The sequence below is a fragment of the Drosophila subobscura genome, chromosome A (genome assembly GCF_008121235.1).
Source record: "Drosophila subobscura isolate 14011-0131.10 chromosome A, UCBerk_Dsub_1.0, whole genome shotgun sequence".
Taxonomy (NCBI): domain Eukaryota; kingdom Metazoa; phylum Arthropoda; class Insecta; order Diptera; family Drosophilidae; genus Drosophila; species Drosophila subobscura.
The window spans coordinates 17,774,797-17,797,332 of NC_048530.1; the positions used below are offsets into that span (position 1 = coordinate 17,774,797).

Below are 22,536 nucleotides of genomic sequence, written 5' to 3' on the forward strand. Positions count from 1 at the left end.
TATATCATTGCATCTTCAAAATATACCGTGAATATACCGTAGTCTTAAATCATATTCCTCGATTTTGATGTTCTATTTGATATTACTAGCTAGTTAAGAGTCCCAGCGCCAAAACTTTAATTTTATCCGATGTATCAATCAATTATTCACAAGATTGTCTGGTTTTCACGACTTCCTTTTCTTAGAATGTTTCCAAAGTCTAAAACTAAAAAGGTCAACCAACATAAATAGTTTAGAATTTTTTTAATTTTAGTATTTTTTGTTCAGTATTTTTCGAGCGCCGAGTTCGATTTTGTTGAGTGGTGTAACGCATCCATGAGAATGGTCAAACTGGCAGCACTGGCACTTGGGCGGCAAATTCAAAACTGCAGTTGAAATGTTTTAGCATTTAAAGTTTAATCGATTTTATGTACCGTGTCTGTGATTTTAGATTCAGTTTCAGATTTGCAACATTCTTGTTGAGGGGTTTGTGTATACATACAAATTCGATGAGCAAAAATTGACAAGGATTTGTTCTTGTTGTTGTTGTTCTTGTTCTTGTTGTTGTTGTTTGTGTGGCAGTAAACAGGTTTCTGTAAATGTTTTTTGGTGTTTTTTTGGGGTTTTTTGTTACTACTACTATAAATAACTATGTATAATGAAACAATTGTTTTGTTTAAGTTGATTTGCTGTATATGCTTGTCTCAGTTTTAATACAATAATTACATATTAAGTTCTTGCACTATACGCTAAACTGGAAGGAATGATTGCGTTTTAATTGTTGGACATTAACTTAACAAAGTTACATATGTACGTGCGTGTGTGTGTGTGTGTGTATGTTTGAAACATAAGATGTGTGTGTGTGTGTGTGTGGAGGGGTAGACAACAATAAGTATAAATAGATATTAAAATAATTAACTAATAGATACGAGTAGGAGTGGGAGTAGGAGTGTGGGTACATAGAGAGCAGGAAGGGGACAGTTGGATGATCATTTAAAGATCAACAAAAAAAACGTCCTTTGCTTTGCGCACTTAGGTTCTAGGTTTTGTTGTTGTTTAAACATAATTTTGGTAGTTTGTTGACTTAAACTAGTTGCTCGTTTTGGTTGTGCCTAACATTAGTAAATACAATTACACACCCAGCCCCGAGTGGGCCCGCTTAGAGGCTTACGCTACTTAATGCTTAATGATGTGGTTAGAGGGATGCGCATCCAAAGGAATGCCACCACAGAGAGGGTACAAAAAAAAACAAAAACAAACAGAAAACGTGGGACGGGGGCGAGGAAGAGAAACCAATAAACGGTCGGAAGGGAGCGGGTGGAAAATTAAAGCTTTGTATGTTTGACCGTGTCCGTCCAGTAGTTTTGTATTGTCATCGCCTCCAGCGAGTTGAGAAACGAGTCATTGTCCAGGCTGTACATCTCGTCGGAGTTGTCCTGCAATTGAGAGAGAGAGAGGGAGAGCATGAAGCTTGCACACCAATTGGAATGACAGCTTATTGGTCAACGAATCCTTACACTCACCCGCATGGTGCTATCATCGATATAGACACTGGAGTCGGGCTCGCTCAGCGCCTGCGGCTTGTTCAGGAACCGCCGACGGTAGAGCACAATGCCAATGGTGCCCACCGTGCAGCAGATGCCAAAGACCGTAAAACAAATGGCCGAAATGGCGCCTGCATCCAGGAAATATGTGCGCTAGGGATTAGGGATAAGTTTGAGAAATGATCTGCAAAAGGCTGTGCCTCTGTATGGCCTCACCTGTATGGCCAGCGCCTCGGATGAAATGTTACCCTCATCGTTGGCCCCGTCATAGCCATCGGCCACACTGGGCGCCGCCGAGGCCGAGCGCGTCAGCAGACTCTTGGTGTCGCTGGAGAAGTTAATGTACCGATTGATGTGCTTATATTCAGCGGACAGCACCTTCGACTTGCGCGAACGATGCTCGCTCTCGGCGCGACGCAGCTCCTCCTCCTTGTTGGCATTCTCCAGCGTGAAGGGCGCCTTCTCGCCATGCTCCAGCAGCTCGTCGGACAGCCATTCCGTGTTGATTTTCGGTGTTGAGGGTGTGGCCGATGATGTCAACGGTGTTGTGACTGTGACAGCGGCGACACCAACTGCCATTGCCACACCAGTAGTGGATGCCTCTGGGGCTGTTGTGGCCGCTGTTGTGGCGGCGGAGGATGTGTCTAGTGTGGAGGATGTGCTGGCTGCTGTCGTTGTGGTTGTTGTGGCTGGACTGCTGCTGCTGCTGCTGTTTAAAGCAGGCTTCAAAGTGCTGCTGCTGCTGCTGTTGCTGCTGCTGTTGCTGCTGGCGTTTGTACTGCCAAAGAAAAGATTAGAAGCAGCCAGAAGCAGATTCTCCTTGATTCGCTTACCTTGTGCTACTGCTAAAATTCGTAAAGTTGTTTAGCTGCTCGGAGGTAAAATCCGCCGAACGCTTGAACTCGTACTGAGCCACAGTCTGCTCCACTTCAACGGCATCTGTCCCTGCCGCCTGTTGCTCCTCCTCCTGCGCTGCCTCTCCATCATTTAGCAGCAGATCTTCATGCTGTTCCTCCTCCTCCTGATCCTCATTTTCACTCTCACTCTCATCCTCATCTTCCCCCGCATACACAGGCGTCACAGCAGCCGCTGCTGCTGTTGTTGGCTTGTTGGTCAGGTCCATGATGTTGCTCTGTGTGGCCGTTGACCAAGTCTGGCTGACTGTTGTCTGGTAGAGTTTCGTGGTCTGCCGCACCACTGGCTGCGTCGCCTCCTGCTGGCTTCTGGGATATGTGTGGACATGGCTGGACAGCAATTGAACTGCAAGCGGATCAAAGCACATTTAAAGCCATAGTTGAAGCGGAATTTCAATTGAATTTAACACTTACCGCTGAGGCAGGTTATCCAGAACCAATGTGACCACCAATAGAAAGTCATGATGCGATCCGTTCTGTGATCTTGCGACGACTGTTGATCGTCCCAGGAAATGCAAAGAGAGTTAAACAGAGAGAGAGAGAGAGAGAGAGAGAGCATGAGTCATCGGATGGGACACGGGCTGACAATGTGTGGCCGAGTGTACTCCACGAATTCCCCATAAAATATGCCCCAATATCCGATGAAGTCATCGAAATTGCTTTTCTTTTTTCGGTTTATTTGGTTTACATTCTGAGAAAAACGAGTTTGAATCCGTACCGGCGGAGCAGGGGACACGCAAAAGGAATTGCCGTTGCCGCTTCCATTTTTGGGGTTCGCAGCTGAGAGCACCCCGCAGGGATCCCCTGCAGCCCAAGCCGAACACAGCCGAAGGTCGACGACTTCCTTCCCGTTGGTGGCATCTTCTTTTGGATTATAATTTCCATGCCATTTTTGGGGGCGATCTTGCGGCCCACACATTTCGGGCCATGCTAAAAAAGATTGTAACTGTCTTGAATGGCCATCTCCCACTCCAGTGCCTCCATGCCCGCTGCATCTGGCACGGCTCAGATGCCATCCTCTCTCTCTGGGGCTTAATTGTTTTGCCGCTTTTGTTCTGGCCAACAAAAGCAGTACGCAAAAAAACAAATAAAAATGTAAGAAAAAACCAGTGGCCAGATGGTAGATGCGACTGAGGGATACCCCGCAAGCAGCAGATGGCATGGAATGGAAAGAATGATTTGAGTGGCACTTGAAAGTCTCTGAAAACATTAACAAAATGCCTCTCCGAACTATTTACAGAATTATCTCATTTATAAATTGAATTAACTAAAAATTGATTCATTGATTTTTATATGAAATTCCCTTAGTTATAAATTCCAATTTACTTGCATTTAAATTTAATTTAATTTTCGCACAATTTGTTATTTAATTGCAAGGAAAAAGGCAGTAAGAAATCTTCCATTTTTAATTGAATTTTAATGGCGAAACTATGCACAATCTTTGGCTTTCGCTCAGCGTATATACCCCGCGCATTGTGTGTGAAGATTTTGTGGGGTAGTCAAGAAATTAGCATTCCAATTTGGGTGTCGGGGCGGGCGGCTGTGAAAATACAATTTACTTGTAGTTTGTCGGTTTGCCACCAGACTTTTGGCGATTCCGTAAAGCCATGGAAACACACACACACACACACACACACACAAACATAAACAACAAACAGACAAAGAGCTTCCAAGCCCGTCCTAATTTGTTTGTGCTAAAAACAAAAACAAAAACAACAACGCAACGCAAAAAAAACCAAAAAGAGAATGAGAATTTTCGGTTAAACGTTTTATCTCATTTTGTTTCCCATTTATTTGGGTTAATGGCGGGGTGGAGTGGAGTCTTGTTCGATTACAACAGCTGATAAGATGGTAAGGCAGGGCACCAGAGCCAGAGCTCAGAGCTCAGAGCCCAGATCCCAGAGCAGGTGCCCCGCTAAGCCCTGCTAAATATTACGTATACGCCTTTGAGTACTTGTCAGACAGACAGACAGAGAGGAGGGAGGAGGGCACACACACATAATCGTATGGGTAGCATGAGGCGTTAAAGGTCAAACACACAGTGGCAATAATTTGCCCGCTTGCCTGGCTTTGCCATCGGCTTTATGCTTTATGCTTGTATGTTTCATTTTTTTATGGTAATTCGAGTGGGCCATAAAGCAAAAGCCCAAACAATTGTTTAATGCCCGCCAAAAAGGTAAAGAGAGCCAGGCAGGCAGGCAGGCAGACACCAGCTCCAGGCACAGTTGGAGCCGCAGTCGGAGCTCGAGCCACAGCCTCTGGCAAAAGTTCTGCGAACCATAACGAAAGACCCCCTCCCAAAATAAATAAACCCACCCAGAGGGAGATGTTCTCTGTGGGGCATGTAAATCGCATCAGCATCGTTAAACAATTTACACACAGCTGGGGGGATAATGAGAAGCACACACACACATACACACACACACACACACACATATCTGTGGTTGTATCTTGCAAATGCAATCTCCTGGGGCAAATATTCAGTCATGAAATTGGACTCAAGGCTGTATGTTGCGGTGGGCCCTGCAGTATGCAAAGCATTTCATAAGCACAACAAAAATGTAAAAGAAACAAATTAAAAAATGAAAAACAACAGAAACAGAAACCAAATGCACTTTCATGTGCCCCATAAAACTGGAGCAAGTGCCGCCGTCGGTCGCCACACTGCAATTAACACAAGCCACAAAAGCACACACACACACACACACACACACACACACACACACACACACACACACACACACAGATAGGCACACAGCCAAAGAAGGTACGACGTGAGATCTTGGAGCACACAGACTGAGGTTATACACTTTCGCGTCTAACTAGCTTAAGGCATGGCCTAGAAATATTTAATTTCAAATATCCAACGGTTAGCAAAGACAAGCGATAACGTTTGCAAATACTGTAAATTAGTGTTGGTAAACGTTTGCCTGGTGCAACGATGTTTCGGTACATAAATATTGAATTATTGTTATTATTTCTGAAAGAACAAACGGAAAGGAGTCAGCAGTTAATGGTTCCAATCCTGTGCCAGAAAGTCTCTCAAAATGTGGCATACCCCGCCGCCGCAGCAGTGCAGAGAGAGAGTGAAGCGATAACGAGTGGCAGCAGGGGCACGTGCAGTGGCTGAGGCAGAGGCAGAGGCAACCTTCAAGTGCAAGCGACAAAAGCAAAATTTGAAAAGGCGTCGCCGAGGAGCGACCCAGCGCTCAGAGCTAGAGTTGCAATAATTAGATGCAAGCCACCATGCATTGATGGGAAAGTTCACGCTCACTTTCTACTAGCCCTTTTCGAACACTGGCAACTGGCAGCTGGCACCAAAGCACAGGCATCATAGGAGCCATAGATATTCCCAGATATTCGTAGATACGCCCAGAGATATTCTTATTCTCAGTATTGCTTCCAATTTTCAACTGAACGGAACTTCGGACAAACAAAAATTCCCAAATATTAGCCTGAAATCAAATCCAAAAGCAAAACTAAACTCACGACACGCAAAATATTTTTTAATTTCTAAAATACGTTTTCATTTCTGGTTTAAACTCTTTTTTTTCTTTGAAATGGCTGATGGACAGGAGTCTGGTCCTGTGGGAGCCTCCACAGATTCCGCCTCGAAGCCAGAGCGACGCGTGCATTTCAGTCCCGACACCAAGCTGGGCCCTGATGAGGATGAGACTCCGTCGGACTCTGGCAGGCGTTCGCGCGGTCTGGCCAGGGGACGTGCAAACAGACGTGCCCCATTGTTCTGTGCGTGGCAGCAGCACTTTGAGTCTATGGTGATCATCAACGATGGACAACCATTGGACAATGGTGATCAGAAGATGGTCTCGCAGAACCACGAGCAGCTGCCCTCCGTCTGCTCCCAGCTGTGGCACGCGGATGCCAAGCTCGTGGATTTTCGCTGCCTCGCGCCGGACCTGCGCCGCGCCAAGGAGCAGTTGGTGTCTCTGAGTGCCATGAAGGAGGAGCTGAAGACTCTGTACTTTGATGTGGAACATCTGCAGCATATCCTGCAGGCCCTGGAGAGTGTCGGCATTCCCACGCTGGACTCTGTGGAGGAGTGTCACCTGATTTTTCAGCCCAAGGACCCCGGCACAGGCGCCGAGGGCGACATTCCGCATAACTGCGGCAGCGGGGCCTACCCCGAATGGCCCTTGCACTCGCTGCCCAAGCTGATGGTGAATCTGCGGCGTCTTCACATATTCTGCAACATTCAGGTGCACTTTATCGAACGCTTCAAGCATCTGGAGCTGCTGGCCCTCTATGGCACCATCTCGCAGAGCGCCATGACGGGCGTCCTCCAGCGCTGCCGCCTTCTGAAGAAACTGTACATCATGGCCGATTCCGAAACGCCACTCGATCTGAGCGGCGTGGTCGAGAGTCCCATCATTGAAGGCATCTCGGTGCCCGTCAGCATGTTTGCCATTCAACGCGAACTCCTCGTCGGCTGCCCCCATCAAAATCTGATCGAGTTGTCGCATATCGGCCGGAAGAGCGGCCTGACCGTCGAGTGTCTGCACACAATCTTCGGACTGAAGTCCGAGGCCATTGAGATCATTCAAATCGACTGCACCTGGCTGGAATTGGGCGCACAAAGCCTCGCGGCCATGGCCATGGGCCGTTGCACCCACGTTCGTAATCTCGTTCTGGGCAATTGCGACTTTCGGAACGTTGCCATTGAAGGCCTCGACTTGCCGCAGGTGCAGCGTTACATTGGCCTGGACCGTTGCCCCAATGTGACCAACGAACAGGTGCTCGACATGGTTCGTCAAAATCCGCAGCTGCGCGAGTTCTATGTGGTGAAGGGTGCCCTGCTGACAGGAGAACTGCTGCATGGCATCTATCGCATGCGGATCGACAATGATCCGGGCTACCCATTGACCTTCATCCTGAGAGACTGCGCGAAACTCGTCGAGAGCTACAACACAATGGTGAGTGTGCCGCAAAAGAGTCCATGGAGCACCTTTACAGATTCCTCTTGCAGTTCTCGGAGTATTGGGCCGGAAAGCAAGACATTGTCCGCGTTAAGCATTGTGAGGACGTTATCCCGCCCGTTGTCGATGTTCAAATATTCTTTCACGGCTACATTCAGGTCGTCTCTTCCTTGGAGGAGAACATGGAGATGTCGCAAGATACAAGCGATGCCTGATCCAGAGTTTACACAGCGAATTTCGAGTTTAAATAAACGAAATGCCTAAATAATAAAGACAATGGCAGGTGGCTGTCTTTCTTTTTTCTGCTTTCCATGATTTCTATTTGGACAGAGACTTTTCTTTGTTGTCTATTCACTTTTCATCCCAACAAATCACTTCATTTTGTGCAAATGCAAATTGAGAGTAATGCCAGGTGGTAGGACAGAGTGTGTGCCCTGCCCTGCCCTGCCCTGCTCACATGAGTGAAATTTCATTTGCAACGTGCCAAGAGGCCTCCACTCAAAAGTGGATCAAGACTACAGTATCGGAAGCTAGTTCATGGCTTGCCAACTGAAGCAAGTTGTATCTATTTATAGTTAAGATATTGAAACCGTCTTAAGTTCTTGTTAACATTTTATTCTTTGGCAGCGTCACAGGCTGTTCAAGTTACGGACATCTTACGGACTCCCCAGTTATCGCCTCAGTAAATTACAAACTGTTGGCAATAGACGGCTGCAAGTTCTTTGAAATGGAACAGAAATGCCAATGGAGTGCCCAGCCACTCTGTCTACATTTTTCTTATTTTTATGTACAGAATTCATTCACATTCAAAGTGCAATAGATTCTTGTAATAATACTTAGCCATAATATATACCTGCCAAACATTTTTGTAGCTATTAAATATATTCTGCGCGCGTGTAAATTCCCTCGAGGGTATTTTAGTTATTTTTTTTTTGCGGAATATATCTATTGCTATTTTTGCAATTATTTATTGAATCTAAAGCTCAATAAATGTTTCATTATTTGTATAATTTACTGCCAAAGTTGGCACGTTCTTTATCAGATTTTTAGTTGGTTGTATCTAATCATTTTTAAACACTAAAAAAAATAGAAAATGGAAAAATCTTTCGTAGCTGGAGGGTATTTTAGTTATAGTTCTATTATGCCAACATTGGACAGAGCTTTATCAGATGTTTAATTAGTTGTAAGTAATCATTTTAAACACTTATAAATAAACACTTTGTAGCTATTAAATATATTCTGCACGCGTGTAAATTCCCTCGAGGGTATTTTAGTTCTTTTTTGTTAGCGGAATGTTAACCATAACAATTGTTGTTCATTGAAATGAATTATTGAGAGCAAAGCTCAATAAATGATTCATTATTTGTATAGCTTACTGCCAAAATCAGCATGTGCTTTGTCGGACATTTTATTATTTGTGTTCAGTTTAATCATTTAAATGCACTGGGAATGCCCACAATTTCCACCGCACTCACGCACTCCCTTCAGTGGAGTGGCGCGGCGTGGAGTGGAGCGTCTGCCGTTTCTTTTATTCGCAGCTTAGTTTCTGTATTTCTGTGTCTCTGTGGTTCGGTAATGTTCGAAAACGAAAACGTTTTTAGCTGCTGCCAAACAATTGGCGAGCGCTGACAAGCCTTTTTTTTGGTTTGTAAGCCTCTCTTTTCAGTGTGTGTCTGTGTCTGCCCCTTTTCGCACATTTCACTTTTTTCTGCGGATGAAAAAGTGAAATTAAATTCGCATAACAAATGCAATTGCTTGCCCGAACGCAGGCAAGGAAACGGCATCCTTTGGGGGCAACACTTACAATTTTTTTGTGAGACTTTTTGCTGAATAAATTTCTGGATATTTTGATGCCCAGGGGAAGACATTCCCAGGGGACGGCCCCTTGGGGAGGGAATCTGTGAAGTTTTTTACATTTTTTTGCGTCCGAATGGCGGCTGACTAAAGTCGGTTGTGGAGCTCCGAGTGGCCGGAAAGTCAGACTCGGAGCGATCGCCTGCATTGCTCGACGATTTCCATGACTTGCGGCCACCTTCGGCATTCGAAGTGATGTTGGACTTGGTGGCAAAGGTGCGTGTCTTGTCCCACGAATCGAGGTCCGAATCGTTGCCCTCGGAAACGGGCGAAGTTGGTGTCGGTGTGCGCCATGTCCACACAGCAGGATCAAAGACGGCCGCCTCCTTTTGTATCTGCTGCAGCTGCTGCGGCTTGACCTCTTGGCGGCCTGGAGAATGCCTTGGACTGCGGTCTGGCGACATCTCCAACATCAACGGTGACTTCTGGTCGATCTCTGTGCGTATCTGCTGGATAGCCAAAGCGAGGGCAGCCAGCACCTGCCCATCCTCCGACCGTTCAATGGCATTGCGCAGCCGCAGCTTCTGCTCCGCTGTCAGCTGATAATTGTCCGTTCGCTTAATGTCGTAGGCCTCGGGATTCTCTTGATTTGGCGTGATGCCAATCATGCCGAAGCTCTCAAAGACCAAATTCACACAGCAGGAGCCCAGCGGTGTGCCACCGTTGCTGCCCATGGCCGGCACCAGCTCAATGGTGGACGATGGACCAAAGGGTCCATCCCTGGAGATCACACGAGCCGCCAGCGTGGTCACGGGCTTTGGTGGCGGACCAGAAGGCTTCTTGTGCTTATTTGCGGCCATTCCTGCTTCAGTTGTGGTGCTGACCTCCTTTGTGTCGTTCTTGCGGAGGGCACTCATCCACATCATGTCCTTCATGCGCACCCAATGTGGCAGCAGTGCCTGTGCCAGGGCCGACTGTTGCTGCAGCATCTCCAACGAATGAACCTGCCGCCCTCCCTGTTGCACTCCCTCTCTCTTTCCCGGTCCTAGATTTTGCTCTTGTTTCAGTGCCCATTCCTGTCTCTGTCCGTGGCGTTCATCTGCGGACTTTGGGCGCCAAAAATCGCTGCGCTTGGATCTGGGCTGTGGCTGCAGATGGCGATTGTCATGGCGATAGTCGCTCACACATCCATTTGAGCCACGGTAGGGCTTGCTGTCGTTGTTGTTGTCGCAGCTTCGTCCATCGTCGGACTTTGGGCGCCAAATACCTCCGCGCTTGGATCTGGGCTGTGGCTGCTGCTCTTGGAACTGTCGCGATGCGTTTCGTGGCTCCCTGGGTGGAAAGCGATGGCGATTGTCATAGCGATGGTCGCTCACAGATCCATTTGAGACACGGTAGGGCTTGCTGTTGTAGCTGTTGTTGTTGTTGTAGCTTCTCTTGTTGTTGTACTTGCTGCAGTCCATGTTTTCGTTGCTGTTGCTGTTGTCTTTCCCAGAATAGTTACGCCAGACATCATCCCGGCGCACACGATCGCCCATGCAGCGGCTATCGCGTTGAAAGTTTTCGCTTTGGTGGCGCGTGCTCGGCTGCGCCGCACGTTTGTCTCTGTTCATTTTGCCTTCGACCTACACAGTACTGGGGCAGGAGTTGGCGCCAGGAGTAACCACTTTTGGTGCTGAGTTCCTTCTCTATTTGTGTGCTCAAATGTTTCGTCTCTATTTTGTGCTTAAATGTTTCTTTAGAATCAGTTTTACTTATTGTAATACAAAACTTTGACACTCGAATGACGCGTGTTTCAACACGATATAGTATCGATGCGATAGGAATAGTTTTACCGCAGAGTACCGATAGTTATGAACGATTGATGCACACCTTGCGGATGCGTATCGAATCGTGTCCCATCCTTGCATTCCAATTCGATTTTTTGCTGTTTGCAATTCAAATTCTGGCCTCTTGCAGCTTAAATGCTTAACACCAACACAGAATTACTAGCATTAATCCTGCTGTGAAACCTTGTTCAAACAATTAACTAACTTAGGCCGGCATCCTTTTTGTTTTGCCAGTGTTAAACAACAAAAATGGAGCGCCTGAAATAGCATTGTTTGAAAGACAATTTGTGATCTCAAAGTGCGCATAGAGTGGCGGGAAAACAATAGATTCAAACTTTGCAAAATGGTTTCTCATCTTAATGAGGAAAATTTAAAACAATATAAATCAAATAAATGTTAATACACATAATAATATTTTTTTGTGTTGTGTATCTACCGAATAAACTTATCCACGCTGTAGGGAAAAATTCGCAGACTCCTCCCCAAGGTCCGACCGTTGATCATCGTTTCGTCATCGTTTCAACTGATCCGATCTTAGCCCAAAACAATCATTTTCGCATATATCATACATTTACGCAATATTTCCGAACCAGACAAGACCCCACAACTCCCCCAACAATGATGAATGCCGCATAAAATCCGCAGATTTCCATATGCCACAAGACCCCACATGGCAGATGTATGTAAGTACATTTATCTTACATACATTTGTACATATGTACATCTATGTATACATCTTTTGGGGTCTCTTTTCATATTTGTACTTTTGTGTGTTTTTTTATTCTTCTGTTTTTCCTATTGTTAGTGGCGGTTGCTGTTGCATTGTTCGGTATGTGTGTATGTGGCATGTGGATGGAAGCTGCAATTCGCAGTTTACAATTGCAACCGGATATGGCCGCACAAATTCCGAAATCTCATTCCCATCCCAAAAGCCAAAACTATGATTTCCATACATCTTTTTCGCTTTTCCCCTAACCCTGTGGATGTGGTACTTACAGCTTTAGGTTGCGGTGTTCTTCCTACTTTTTCTCCTCTCTTTATGCTCTCTCTCGGGGGTTTCCCCCTTTTCTTGGCCACTCAATGGATACACTCAGTGGCTGATAGTTGCTCGTTCGGTTCAACGTTTTAAGCTGAAAGATAAAATAGTTGAAGATATTCAATTAGAGTATTTGCAGAAGAATTAAACAATAACTGAGACAATATTTCAATATAGTATAATAGTTATAATAATAATTATGGAATGCTGTGACCCAACAATTATTTGTAGACCAATTAAAAATGTCTTTTGCTTTTAATGTTTAGTGTTTAAAGTTTAAAAAAAGGACAGACAGAGGCTGTTCTCTCGCTTGTAAAACGTTGCCAACTGGGGAAGTTTCTTACTGCTTCTTGGCTTGGATCTTCAGCCCTTGGATCTTTAGAACTTGAAACCAAAAAGAGCTTTATTTTGATGGGACATGGCCCGCTGCTTGGTCTTGGTCGCTGCTGCGCTCCACTGCGGCTGCGGCTGCGGCTGGCTGAACCTGGCTTCAGGCCGCTTCAAAGATTCAGATTCAGATTCAAATTCCCCCCCCGACAAACCAACACCGAAAAAGGTTTCGGTTACAGCATTTGAGGGGCAACGATGTGGCTGCTGCCATGGGTTTTTGGTTTAATCAAGTTCGGGCTAGGGCCTTTTGGCTAATTATAAAATTATTATAAATAATTATGATTATAATTCACTGAGCTGAGTCGAGCGACGATTACTCTCGCACTCTTGCATGGCGTTTTATCTCCGATCAGTCTGTGATCACTCTGGGTTGGGTTGGGTTGGGTTTCTTATGCAACCTCATCAGTTGGAGGGGCAGCAATTAATTGTAATTTGGTTCACCGAGAAACAGAGAGGGCCAGAGAGAGACATACGAGATATAAGAACGTGCTCGAGTGTAACAACAGAACTTCTCTTTACAGCCAGCCCTATATGTATATTTTTTTCCATATATAAATCACAGAATATTGAAGGCCGCACCCAATACTCGTACTCGTACTCGTACTCGTAAGCGGCGTTCGTGTTTTGCCTTTTCACTGACAAAGAAAGTGACAAACTTAAATTTCTGTTAGCGTGTGTTTTTTTTTACCGCGGCGCTTCTTGTTCTGTTTTTTGCTTCTTTTTCCATTTCTATGGTACGTGCCCCGCGTGGCAGAGTGGGCTGGCCCATGGGGCCTATTGAGGTCAGCCGTGGGAGCTCTCTGCCGATTAGCACTGGCCCCAATTTCATTTCCAATTCTAATGCCCCGCGATGTTTGATAAGCGCCCCTCCCCCCACACCCGAACAGAACGTCATCGGTGGTCAGGAGCTGGGGGCTCGTTCCGATTATTCTGACCAGAACACGCCACTTGCCAATGCAATTTTCCCTCACCAAAAATAGCTTTTGAAATATTAATTACTCACAAAATTAATTAATGTTTTAGCTATTTAAATGTTGAATAAAATATTAGGCTGCCATCGCTTGTGGTATGGAAATAAATTGATTCTTTTTTAATTAGTAGAATATTATTTTAAATGTTTGTTTTAAGATTTACTTTATGTTTATGCATTAGGTAATTATTTTCTTCAATTAATTTTGAATTTTGTTACTTATTTATCTTGTTTTATCAGTTATTTAATTGTTTATTTGTATTAATAACTGTTTTATTTATATTCTCTTTCTATATTTTATGTTGGAATTTTTTTTGTATATTTTTTTTTTTAAATTATTTTCCTATATTACCCATTCTGACCATTGATTAATTGCTACATTTCCATGCACATTCTTGTGATTTACAGTGCTGAAACGCACTGTATTTGACCACTAACATAACAGACACTTGAGTGATTTGCCAAATCAATTTGAAGCTGACAAATGAAGTCATTAACCATCAGCAGATCTCTCCCCTCCTGAGCTTCACAACAGCTTCAGCTTCCTCAACATTTTACTCGACCATTTCCCATGGCGTTTCGGTTTGTCATCTATTTTGACCTCATGGTCAAAAAACCCCCAGCCAGAAAGAGAGATAGAGAGAGAGAGAGTGCGAGAGAGATCGCCAACCAGAGACATCGCTGCAACTTCGTTCATTCAACTTGTTTGGCGCATTTGCAAAATACTTTGCGTCTGGCACGCCAAATCCAAATCCGAATCCAAATCATCATCATCCATAATGATATGCCCAATATGTATGCCCCGATGGCTTGGCAGCTGGCAAGGTGCCATTGGGGGGATGCCAGTTAAGTTAACTTAAAGCTGAAGCTAAGCCGCGACTTAAGCTTAAGCTATGTGCAAATGATCACACGAAATAAGGCAAAGAAGAAACAACAACTACGAATATTTGGTAAATTTTTAATAACCATAATTAAGTGTTTGGAGCATGACAGGAAATTGCATAATTTGTTAGCCATTCCCTCCCTCTACTGACCGTCTGTCCCATACCCTACACCCATGCCCATTCCAGCTCTCTTCCTCATTATGCAAATACTTTTGTACCCGACAGAGCTCCCCAGTCGAGAGTTCTACAATATATCACGTTCACATGGCAATGGTGTCTCGCCATGGAGAACAAAAGACATTGACGTCAGAGAGGAGAAGAATCCAAGCAGTGTAGAGCCGTAGATTCTGTTGATTCCATTCGAAAGAGAAGAGCTGCCAGCTGTATTTTCACTGAAGCATTTCCCAGAGAGGCAATCATGAAAGACTCAATGCCTGCACACGGAATTTGTCTTCTCGTTTTGTTTGTTTTGCTCAACAAATGTGTCCATTCACTTAGGGGACATTTTTGCAGTGAATCAGTTAGAAGAGCGGGGTCAGCAGATTGTAGTTATCTCAAAGGCATCTTCAATCAGCTCTGAAGCTCTCATTTGCCGCTTTGATCGCAAGGAAATGGCTCAACAAATTGAGTAGAGGGGAAGGGCAAAACATGCAAAATTGTGTCATTAAACAAATAATAATAAAAGCAAATATTGCCATCAAGCAGACTTGAGTAAAGGGTCAACATTGTGAGCAACAAAAATGATTAGGAAGCTGCTTAAAAAGTCATAAATATGAATCTGCTGTATGTACATTTATTTGTTATCTTTTGGAGGAATATTGCAAAATAAATACAAATAAAATTCCACTTCCCAGGACGTGCCATTGTTGTCTGGTTATTGATGCATTTTTGATGGGAAAATATACAGCCCGTGGATACATTCAAATGATTATGGAAAACCCTTTCCATTTGCCACAGTTTTGGGGCAGACAATGGCTACGTATCCGCATCCCCCCCACAGCAACAACGGAGGGGGCACACTTTTACTTTCGAGTTTTTTGGTTAATTGCACTACTTAGACAGCAGCAGCCAGCCGGCAGCCAGCAGCCAGCAGGCGGCGTCACTTTCCCAAACACACAATAAAAGAAATACAAAAAAAATTAAAAACTAATAATAACAATATAATAATCGTACTACGCTTTTGAATAGCGCACACAGAGGGCACACCACTCGTGAGTGTATTCACTCCTTTTGTGAGCGAAATTCGATTGGCCACTGTGGGGGGGTGACATAATGGGTGCACACTGGGTTCGACGCTGCCTTCCCCCCCTCTCTCTCTCTCTGGCTGTCTGTCTGCTGTGCGGCTCCTTGTAATTAATTATTGTACAGCTAATTGTGTGATTAATCAATTTGCCATCTCATGTGGCGGGGAATCATAATGCGTTACATGATTATAAACATGGATAATTGGGTGGATGGGGAATGGGGAATGGCAGACCAAACACCGAAGAAGCATCAAGCAGCAGGCAGCAGGCAGCAGCAGCAGCAGCAACCCAACCCGTTCATTAGATGAAAGATACATAAATACGAGTATCGTATCGTATCTCAGTTCCTGTTTGCGTTTCCTATGCGGATATGAGGAGGCAGGGAGGGGAATGAATGCAGGAAAAGTTAAAAGCATGCAACCAAAGGAACGTTGCACTTCCTTTAAAGTTCAAACATTTATTTATGCATGTATATTATGGCCTGCAAATTCATAAATAATTACTTCAAGAATATTAAACCTTTCTATGCATTTGCGAACCCCTTTACGTTGTGAGATTTTTCCAGAGTTTCTTTGATTTCTGTTTCCTAGGCTTCGATTTCCTTAGAGCAAATGAATAAAAGCTTTTTCGCCGCCTGTCGCCTGCCTTCAGCTCTTTGGTTTATGCATTTCTCTTGCCTTTCGTTTAGTTTTCGTGCTTTGAGGGGCTCGTCCATGCTATTTATAACCCAGTCAAGGATATGCTTTCATTTCAAGGTCCCCAGCCACACAGAACCAAAGAAAAGCGACAGAGTGGGGGGGTGGAGCAGGGAGACTGGACTGCTGGAGAAAATGTGGAAAAATGCTTGGGCTTCGTTTAAGAAAGAAGAAAAGTCACTCAAGCGACACTTTTTGCACGCGTTCCGCTTTTCCGAAATAACGAAACGCACTTTTACATAAGACAACAACAGCCACAACAAAAAATAACATTCAAAAAAGTACGATTACGAGTAGATATCATTTCCAGATTGATTATGATGTGAGGCCCCTCTCCACTCTGCCCTGCCCACGTGCCCTGGGTCTGTGCGTGCGCCAGTGAGCATTTTCCAAAAGAGTTTTATTTTCTTCATTTCTTTTGGCATGCTTCCAGGGCATTTCGTATGACAACAACGAAAAGAAAATAAAGATCAAACGATGGAGGGCACAGATATGTACATAAATACATATGTTACATATTCCTGCGGTAGATCAGCCTCAATCGAAAATAATACAGAAAACAAAACTCAAAGAAACTGTACATAAATATCCAATGAATATATCTTGGCAGCTGAGTTGCAGCAGACAAACAAAAGTAATCCTTTAACGGAATCAGACAGAAATATATAAACTATTTGGAAAGTGAAAGTACAATTTGCATGGCACAATTTGTGGCGAACTCTTGCATTTTTCCATTATTCAACATTTGAATTTGCTCATTAGATTATTAAAATGTAAAGTAAAAAGTACTAGAATTTGAAGCTAAACTATTTCCCGAGATTTTAATCTGCTGTTTCTATTTTTTTCAAATGAATTAATGAGTTACAAGATGACTTCTTACTGCAACACATTTTTCTGTACTTTAACAAATTGAAATTCAATCGAAAATGTAATTTCAAAATCAGTTGAAAGTCTGGAAAAGCAATTAATCAATTGGTTATGTAGATCATGGAAAGGTAAGAGTATCATTTTGTTGTGCTTTTGCTTTGGAAAGGTTTGAAATTGTTTCCTTGTGTAGCGAAGTGACTGTGGACTGGGACACACGCAGAGCTAAACATCCGCTCGAACAACGGGTCGTATGAGTAGCGTCGATTCAATTGACAGTTTAACAACAAATTACACAACGCAGCGCAATAGAGCAAAAGTGGAAGAGAGAGAGAGAGAGGGAGAGGCCATCGGGGGGTCAGACAAAGCATAGATCCAGAGCCCAGTGCCCAGAGGGGCGGCCTCATTAAATGCTGCCTGAGTGGAAAATGTAAGCTAATTATTTCCCCTCTGGATTTTTCCATGATTGTTGCATTTTTGCATGCGAATAGCAGCTCCAGCTGTTGTATAATCCCCCCATCAAGGGATGGCTTGGGGGGCCATGACATCACACAATAAAAACAAAACAAAAACTATACTAAATGCAGCCTACACCCACAGCAGCTTAGACTCAATCGATGGATGGGAATTGCATTTTAAATTACAGCACAAAAAAAAGAAAAATAAACGGCTTACCATAAATTGGTAATGGAATCTCTGGATGCCCCTCCGCACCACATCGAGGCATTGCGAGACGCAGGTGACAAAGCGTGTAATTTATGCATAACCAATCCAATCAATAACATTAACAATAGCGCCAGACTCCCCCCACCGCCACCACTGCCACCAGGTGAAGACATCAAGTGTCTGCCCCCCACATGCTCCATTGTGCCTCCCGATGTGCCAACACAAAATCCACAATCCACAATCCAACAAAGGGCACACAAAACAAAGCAAAAATCAAAGAAAACCGTCCAACAAAAATTTAATAACTTGACGTTCATGGAAATTGTTTAAGTGGAAAAAATGAAACTGCAACTGCAACTGCAACCGCAACTTGCAACGGCAGTTGCAGCGGCATCTGGCCACAGCCAAGGCGCCTCTTTCCCATAACGATAATTATATACCCATAGACTGTAAATATATTTTTGTTTTTGGCATCTGTTTTCACCAGACGACCCAAGACGAGTCATCCTTCCCAGACATTGTCATTGTCATGGCCAGAGGAAAACGCATCCAAACGAATCATCATCAGAGCCTGCGACTGTCTGGCAGTGACATTGTCTTTCCGCTGGACAGGGGAAAAGGCGGGATGTGAGTAAAAGGTTTGAGAGATGCCGCTAATTCCGGACTCATTTTACGAGTCGAAAAAGTTTGATTCTGCTGCCCTGAGAGTGTCAGAGAATACACAAAAAGTGCTTGAATTGTTGTTATTATTTGTTTTTAACTTAATTATTGGAGTGTGTGTTTTATTACAGAGAACTACATACATATATGCACATATAATTACATATAATCTCCCGTCCAAAAAGAAGCAGCCTGTGATTAAAGTATTCAATTTCAAGCAGTTGGAATGCTTTTTGAGTCTGGAATTCCTTTACGTTTCAAGTTCTAAGGTAAAGCATTTTTGATATATTTTTTACAGTCTGCAGCAAGTGTAAATCAGAGAGGCAAATATCATGTTTGTATTCATATTAAATGGTTAAGTAAATAAGAAAGAAATCATTCCATTTCGATTGTTGATTAGCTGCTAATTCTTCACCGAAAATATGTCGAAGGATGCAACTTTTCAGTTCTGCAGAGACTGCAGATCGAGCTCTTTTCTGTTCCTGTTTATGTTTATCACCCCCCCTCAATGCCTAAGCAAGCATTTGGCATTGTTTTCTTGGTGTTAATATTGCTTGGGAGATTCATAAATTTTCAATTTCTGGCTTTTGTGTGCTTTGTGGCTGACACAATTTCGCAGGCATTTCATTTGGTTAAACAATTTTCGCATGCTCCCTCCCCTTCCCCACCGCCATCACCCATTTACACATTCCCATTGTGCGTTCAATAAACTAAACTATTGTTAATGTTGATCGTATTGTTGTTGTTGTTGTTGCTGGTTGTTGCTTTTGTTGTTTCTGCATTTGCAATCATTGAAATTTTTCGTTGAATTTTTAAGTTGTTTTTGCTGTGCAGCACAAAGTACGATATTTGTGGCATCTCCATTGTGTGTGTGTGTGCGGCAGTTGCATTTGGGTCAACGGGTGAATTATGCATGGAAGGTCTTACTAGGAGCTGCCCATCCACAATCCACAATCCACAATCAACAATCAACAGGCTGCAGTGGAAGGTCAAAAGGCGACAGCGGCTCGATCAGACACGATCGGACATGATCAGACACGATCTTCAAAAGCTCCACAAAAATATTCAAAGTCAAGTTCAAAGTCAGTTCAAAGCCACAACGAGAGATGAAACAAGGAAGCAAACACAAATGCAAACACAGTCAACAACTGTAAATGTGTGGATGGGGCGCAGGCACAACAGCTGTTGAGTGCCAAGTGCACACCCCCCCTCCAAGCAACAGTGCCCTGCCCTTCCCTTGGACGTGAAACGGAACCACTCTTGAGGCTTCAGTCTGCGGTCTGCAGCTTCCATCCTCGCCGCTGGCAATCAATCCACTTGACTCCGTGAATGATCCATTCATGCTGTACGTTCAATCGTTCAATCGTTCATCGTTCATCATTCACCCTTCGCACGCGTTTTTTGTATTGTTTAAATATTTAAGTGCTGAGCCGAGCCACTCCTCCCCCCTAATAATCGGTTTTCTGGCCAGGCATTGACATTGGCCTAAATTGAATAAAGTTTTTTGTTTTGTGGTTTCGTTTCACACACAACAATTTGTTGGAGGCTTAGAATTAGACGTCGCGACGCTGCTGCCGCATGGCAGATGACACATCTGTTCAGCAGAAAGCTGCGATGATTTCATTGTGATTCTCCCCCATCTCTCTCTTTCTTTCGTTACTGGAATTTTGTGAACTTTTTTAATGGGTTTCTACAACTGATTTTGGCCAGAAAAGGCGCACATTATGAGGAAGTCGTCGTGCCACACGGGCAGGCACGCTTCCACCAATAAACGACACAGAGCCATAGACACATTCATTGTACACCTTCCACTCCGCCCTCTTTGCACCACATTACTTTAACAATGGCAAAAACAATAACAGAATAAATAAGCGCAGATTATGCACAGTTTATGAAGCGGCTAAGGGATGCCCATCATTTAAATCAGAATAGTCCAAAGATCAATAAAATGCCAAAGAAAAATGAAAAAGACATTAAAAATAATAAATTATGGAGAAAATATAAATAAACAAGTAATAATAAAATATAAAAAGAACAAATTTAAGATCGAAATCAATTAAAAGAACATTTTTAAGAGTTTCTGTTTAAAGTATTTCTGGTAATAGATCATGGCCATAAATTAATAATTAATAACATTTAGTAAAATTAATAGTTCCATGCTCAAAATTGCATTTTTCTTTATTTAATAATTAATTCCCAAACCTTTTCCCTATTCTGAATGTTTGTTTTTTTGGTATGCAACAAACCAACCCACCAACCCAGCACGATCTTCGATTCTTTACAAGAACAGGGTAAACCTTTAACTGAAACAACAGTAGCTGCAGTAGAGCCTACACAGAGGCCTATGGAGCCGAGCAGAGCAGAGCAGAGCAGAGCGGAGGAGCTGAGCAGCTGATTCAGAGTCTCTCTGTTGATTCTACTTGGCGTGTGGCCCCTATGCCCGTTCGTCCAGTCATAAACTGGTTTAACGACTTCCAAGACTATAGAACAGAGACAGAGACACAGATGAAGTGTTGGTTGGTCGGCAGGGGGGAAGTGCGTCAGGTAGCAGCTGGCCCTGCCATGTCCCATGTCCATTTTCATTTCCATTCGCATTTCCAATTTCAGCTACACAGATACAGATACAGATACAAAGATACTGCAACAACAGCAAAAATGATAATGAGACAATTGAGGCTGCACTTGGACTTGAAATTCATTTAATACTCCGACCGTGAGTCAGAGACCTCCCCCCACGACAATTCATCAATAGATCGGGAGAGAGAGAGAAAGAGTTGTCCTACCGCTGTCTACAAGTACTATTCCCGACCGATAAGATAATAGTAACAGCAACAGCCATAACGACCGATAAAAGATAACTACTGCTGCTTAGTCAGAGCCACTCCAGACAAAGAGGGTGAGAGAGAGAGAGAGAGGGGGGGGGGGGATGCAATAAACAATACATGGAAGCATCAGAATCAGTGCATGGCAGTTGGCAAAGTGTAAATGATTTAATATACGAGGCACCCAGGCACATCACACAGGCACACACAGGCACACACAGCCAACCAGGCAACCAGGCAATTGGCAATCCAGTTAAGAAAGGCAGCTAACTGTAAAGAAAACTGCCTGCCAGCTGTAGATCAAATTTAATCGCTTATGATTGTTCATTGCGATTGTTCCATATTCATAGTTTAAGCTCCATTTTTAGTGGCAAGTGGCAAGTGGCAAGAGCAAATCGATCATTTAGCACCCCAGCGAGAGAGACGCTGAATGGGTTGAGCTGGGCTGGGCTGGTTGCCTTGCTTCTAATTGGCAAAAGCCTCGCTTTGGCTGTGGCTTTGGCTTTGCCTTTGCCATGAATGTGCATGCTCGTGTGCATGTGTGTGTGTGTGTGCATGTGTTTGCTCTCTCGCTTAGCGGTCGTTTATAACGAGCAGCTGTAAAGCTGCAATCAGCCACTGCGCGGGGTGTATCGAGTAGCCTCTCCATGGAGCACCTGGAGCAAGGACCTGCAGCAGCAGCAGCCAACATTCCCATCCCCATCCACATCCCATTTCCATTTCTCTCCTGCGTTGTTGTTTGACTTTTGCTTTATTGATTTTTAGCAGCAGGCAGAGATGACAGGTTCAAACACGCGCACAGGCACGCACGAGCACGCTCGGAAACGAGGGGAAAACACACCCTTGGCTGTATCTGTATTTTTGTGTTTTTGTATCTGTATCCCTGTAGCCCTTGGATACCAAGGCAGTAACAGAAACCGCCTACAGCCAGAGTTAATTAGGTAAAAGGCGACCCGGCCCGCTAGCCACCACAAGCAGCCAAGAGCCGAGGGTCCGAGGGTCCTTATATTTTCGGTTGCCCAAGGATGCCAGGGAACAAGTTACATCACTTTCAAATGCGATTCATTTTCGAAATGGAACTCACTTTGTGGCTCAGCAGCAGTTGATTTCGGCTGTTCGTGTCTAAACAATATTGCACACCAGACGCGCGCGACACTATCAAACCACAAGAGCACGCAAAAAACACACGCAAAAAAAATAACACTCAGCTCCACCTTGCTGTGGCACGAACGGTATTAAGGCGACTCGACTCACGGCGTAACGGGCGGTTCTGTGCAGTGTGACCGCTGAGTTTTCGATCAAATATATCCG

At 44.2% G+C, this 22,536-nt stretch overlaps 2 protein-coding genes across 3 annotated transcripts; one reads left to right on the forward strand and one right to left on the reverse strand.

Annotated features, from left to right (window-relative positions):
* Positions 1-675: 675 nt before the first annotated feature.
* On the reverse strand, positions 676-22,494 carry LOC117893890 (uncharacterized protein DDB_G0271670). 2 transcript variants are annotated; one of them, XM_034800677.1, is made up of 7 exons: positions 22,310-22,494; positions 11,991-12,124; positions 2,852-2,930; positions 2,357-2,783; positions 1,740-2,301; positions 1,503-1,676; positions 676-1,415 (listed from the first exon to the last, which is right to left on the reverse strand). In XM_034800677.1, the coding sequence occupies exons 3-7, from the start codon at positions 2,898-2,900 to the stop codon at positions 1,305-1,307; spliced, it is 1,323 nt and encodes a 440-aa protein (XP_034656568.1). In that variant the 5' UTR covers positions 2,901-2,930; positions 11,991-12,124; positions 22,310-22,494; the 3' UTR covers positions 676-1,304. The 2 variants fall into 2 exon arrangements, with proteins under 2 accessions (XP_034656568.1, XP_034656560.1); XM_034800669.1 differs by having other exon boundaries at positions 1,497-1,676.
* On the forward strand, positions 5,815-7,648 carry LOC117893862. Its single transcript, XM_034800636.1, has 2 exons — positions 5,815-7,368; positions 7,422-7,648. The coding sequence occupies exons 1-2, from the start codon at positions 5,998-6,000 to the stop codon at positions 7,584-7,586; spliced, it is 1,536 nt and encodes a 511-aa protein (XP_034656527.1). The 5' UTR covers positions 5,815-5,997; the 3' UTR covers positions 7,587-7,648.
* Positions 22,495-22,536: the final 42 nt, after the last annotated feature.

Coding starts and splice junctions, on each gene's coding strand:
- LOC117893890 (XM_034800669.1), bottom strand. CDS start 2,900: ATGACTTTCTATTGGTGGTCACATTGGTTCTGGATAACCTGCCTCAGC. Junction 2,302..2,356: donor AATTTTAGCAGTAGCACAAG/GTAAGCGAATCA, acceptor TTTCTTTGGCAG/TACAAACGCCAGCAGCAACA. Junction 1,677..1,739: donor CCGAGGCGCTGGCCATACAG/GTGAGGCCATAC, acceptor CCTAATCCCTAG/CGCACATATTTCCTGGATGC.
- LOC117893862 (XM_034800636.1), top strand. CDS start 5,998: ATGGCTGATGGACAGGAGTCTGGTCCTGTGGGAGCCTCCACAGATTCC. Junction 7,369..7,421: donor TCGAGAGCTACAACACAATG/GTGAGTGTGCCG, acceptor TTCCTCTTGCAG/TTCTCGGAGTATTGGGCCGG.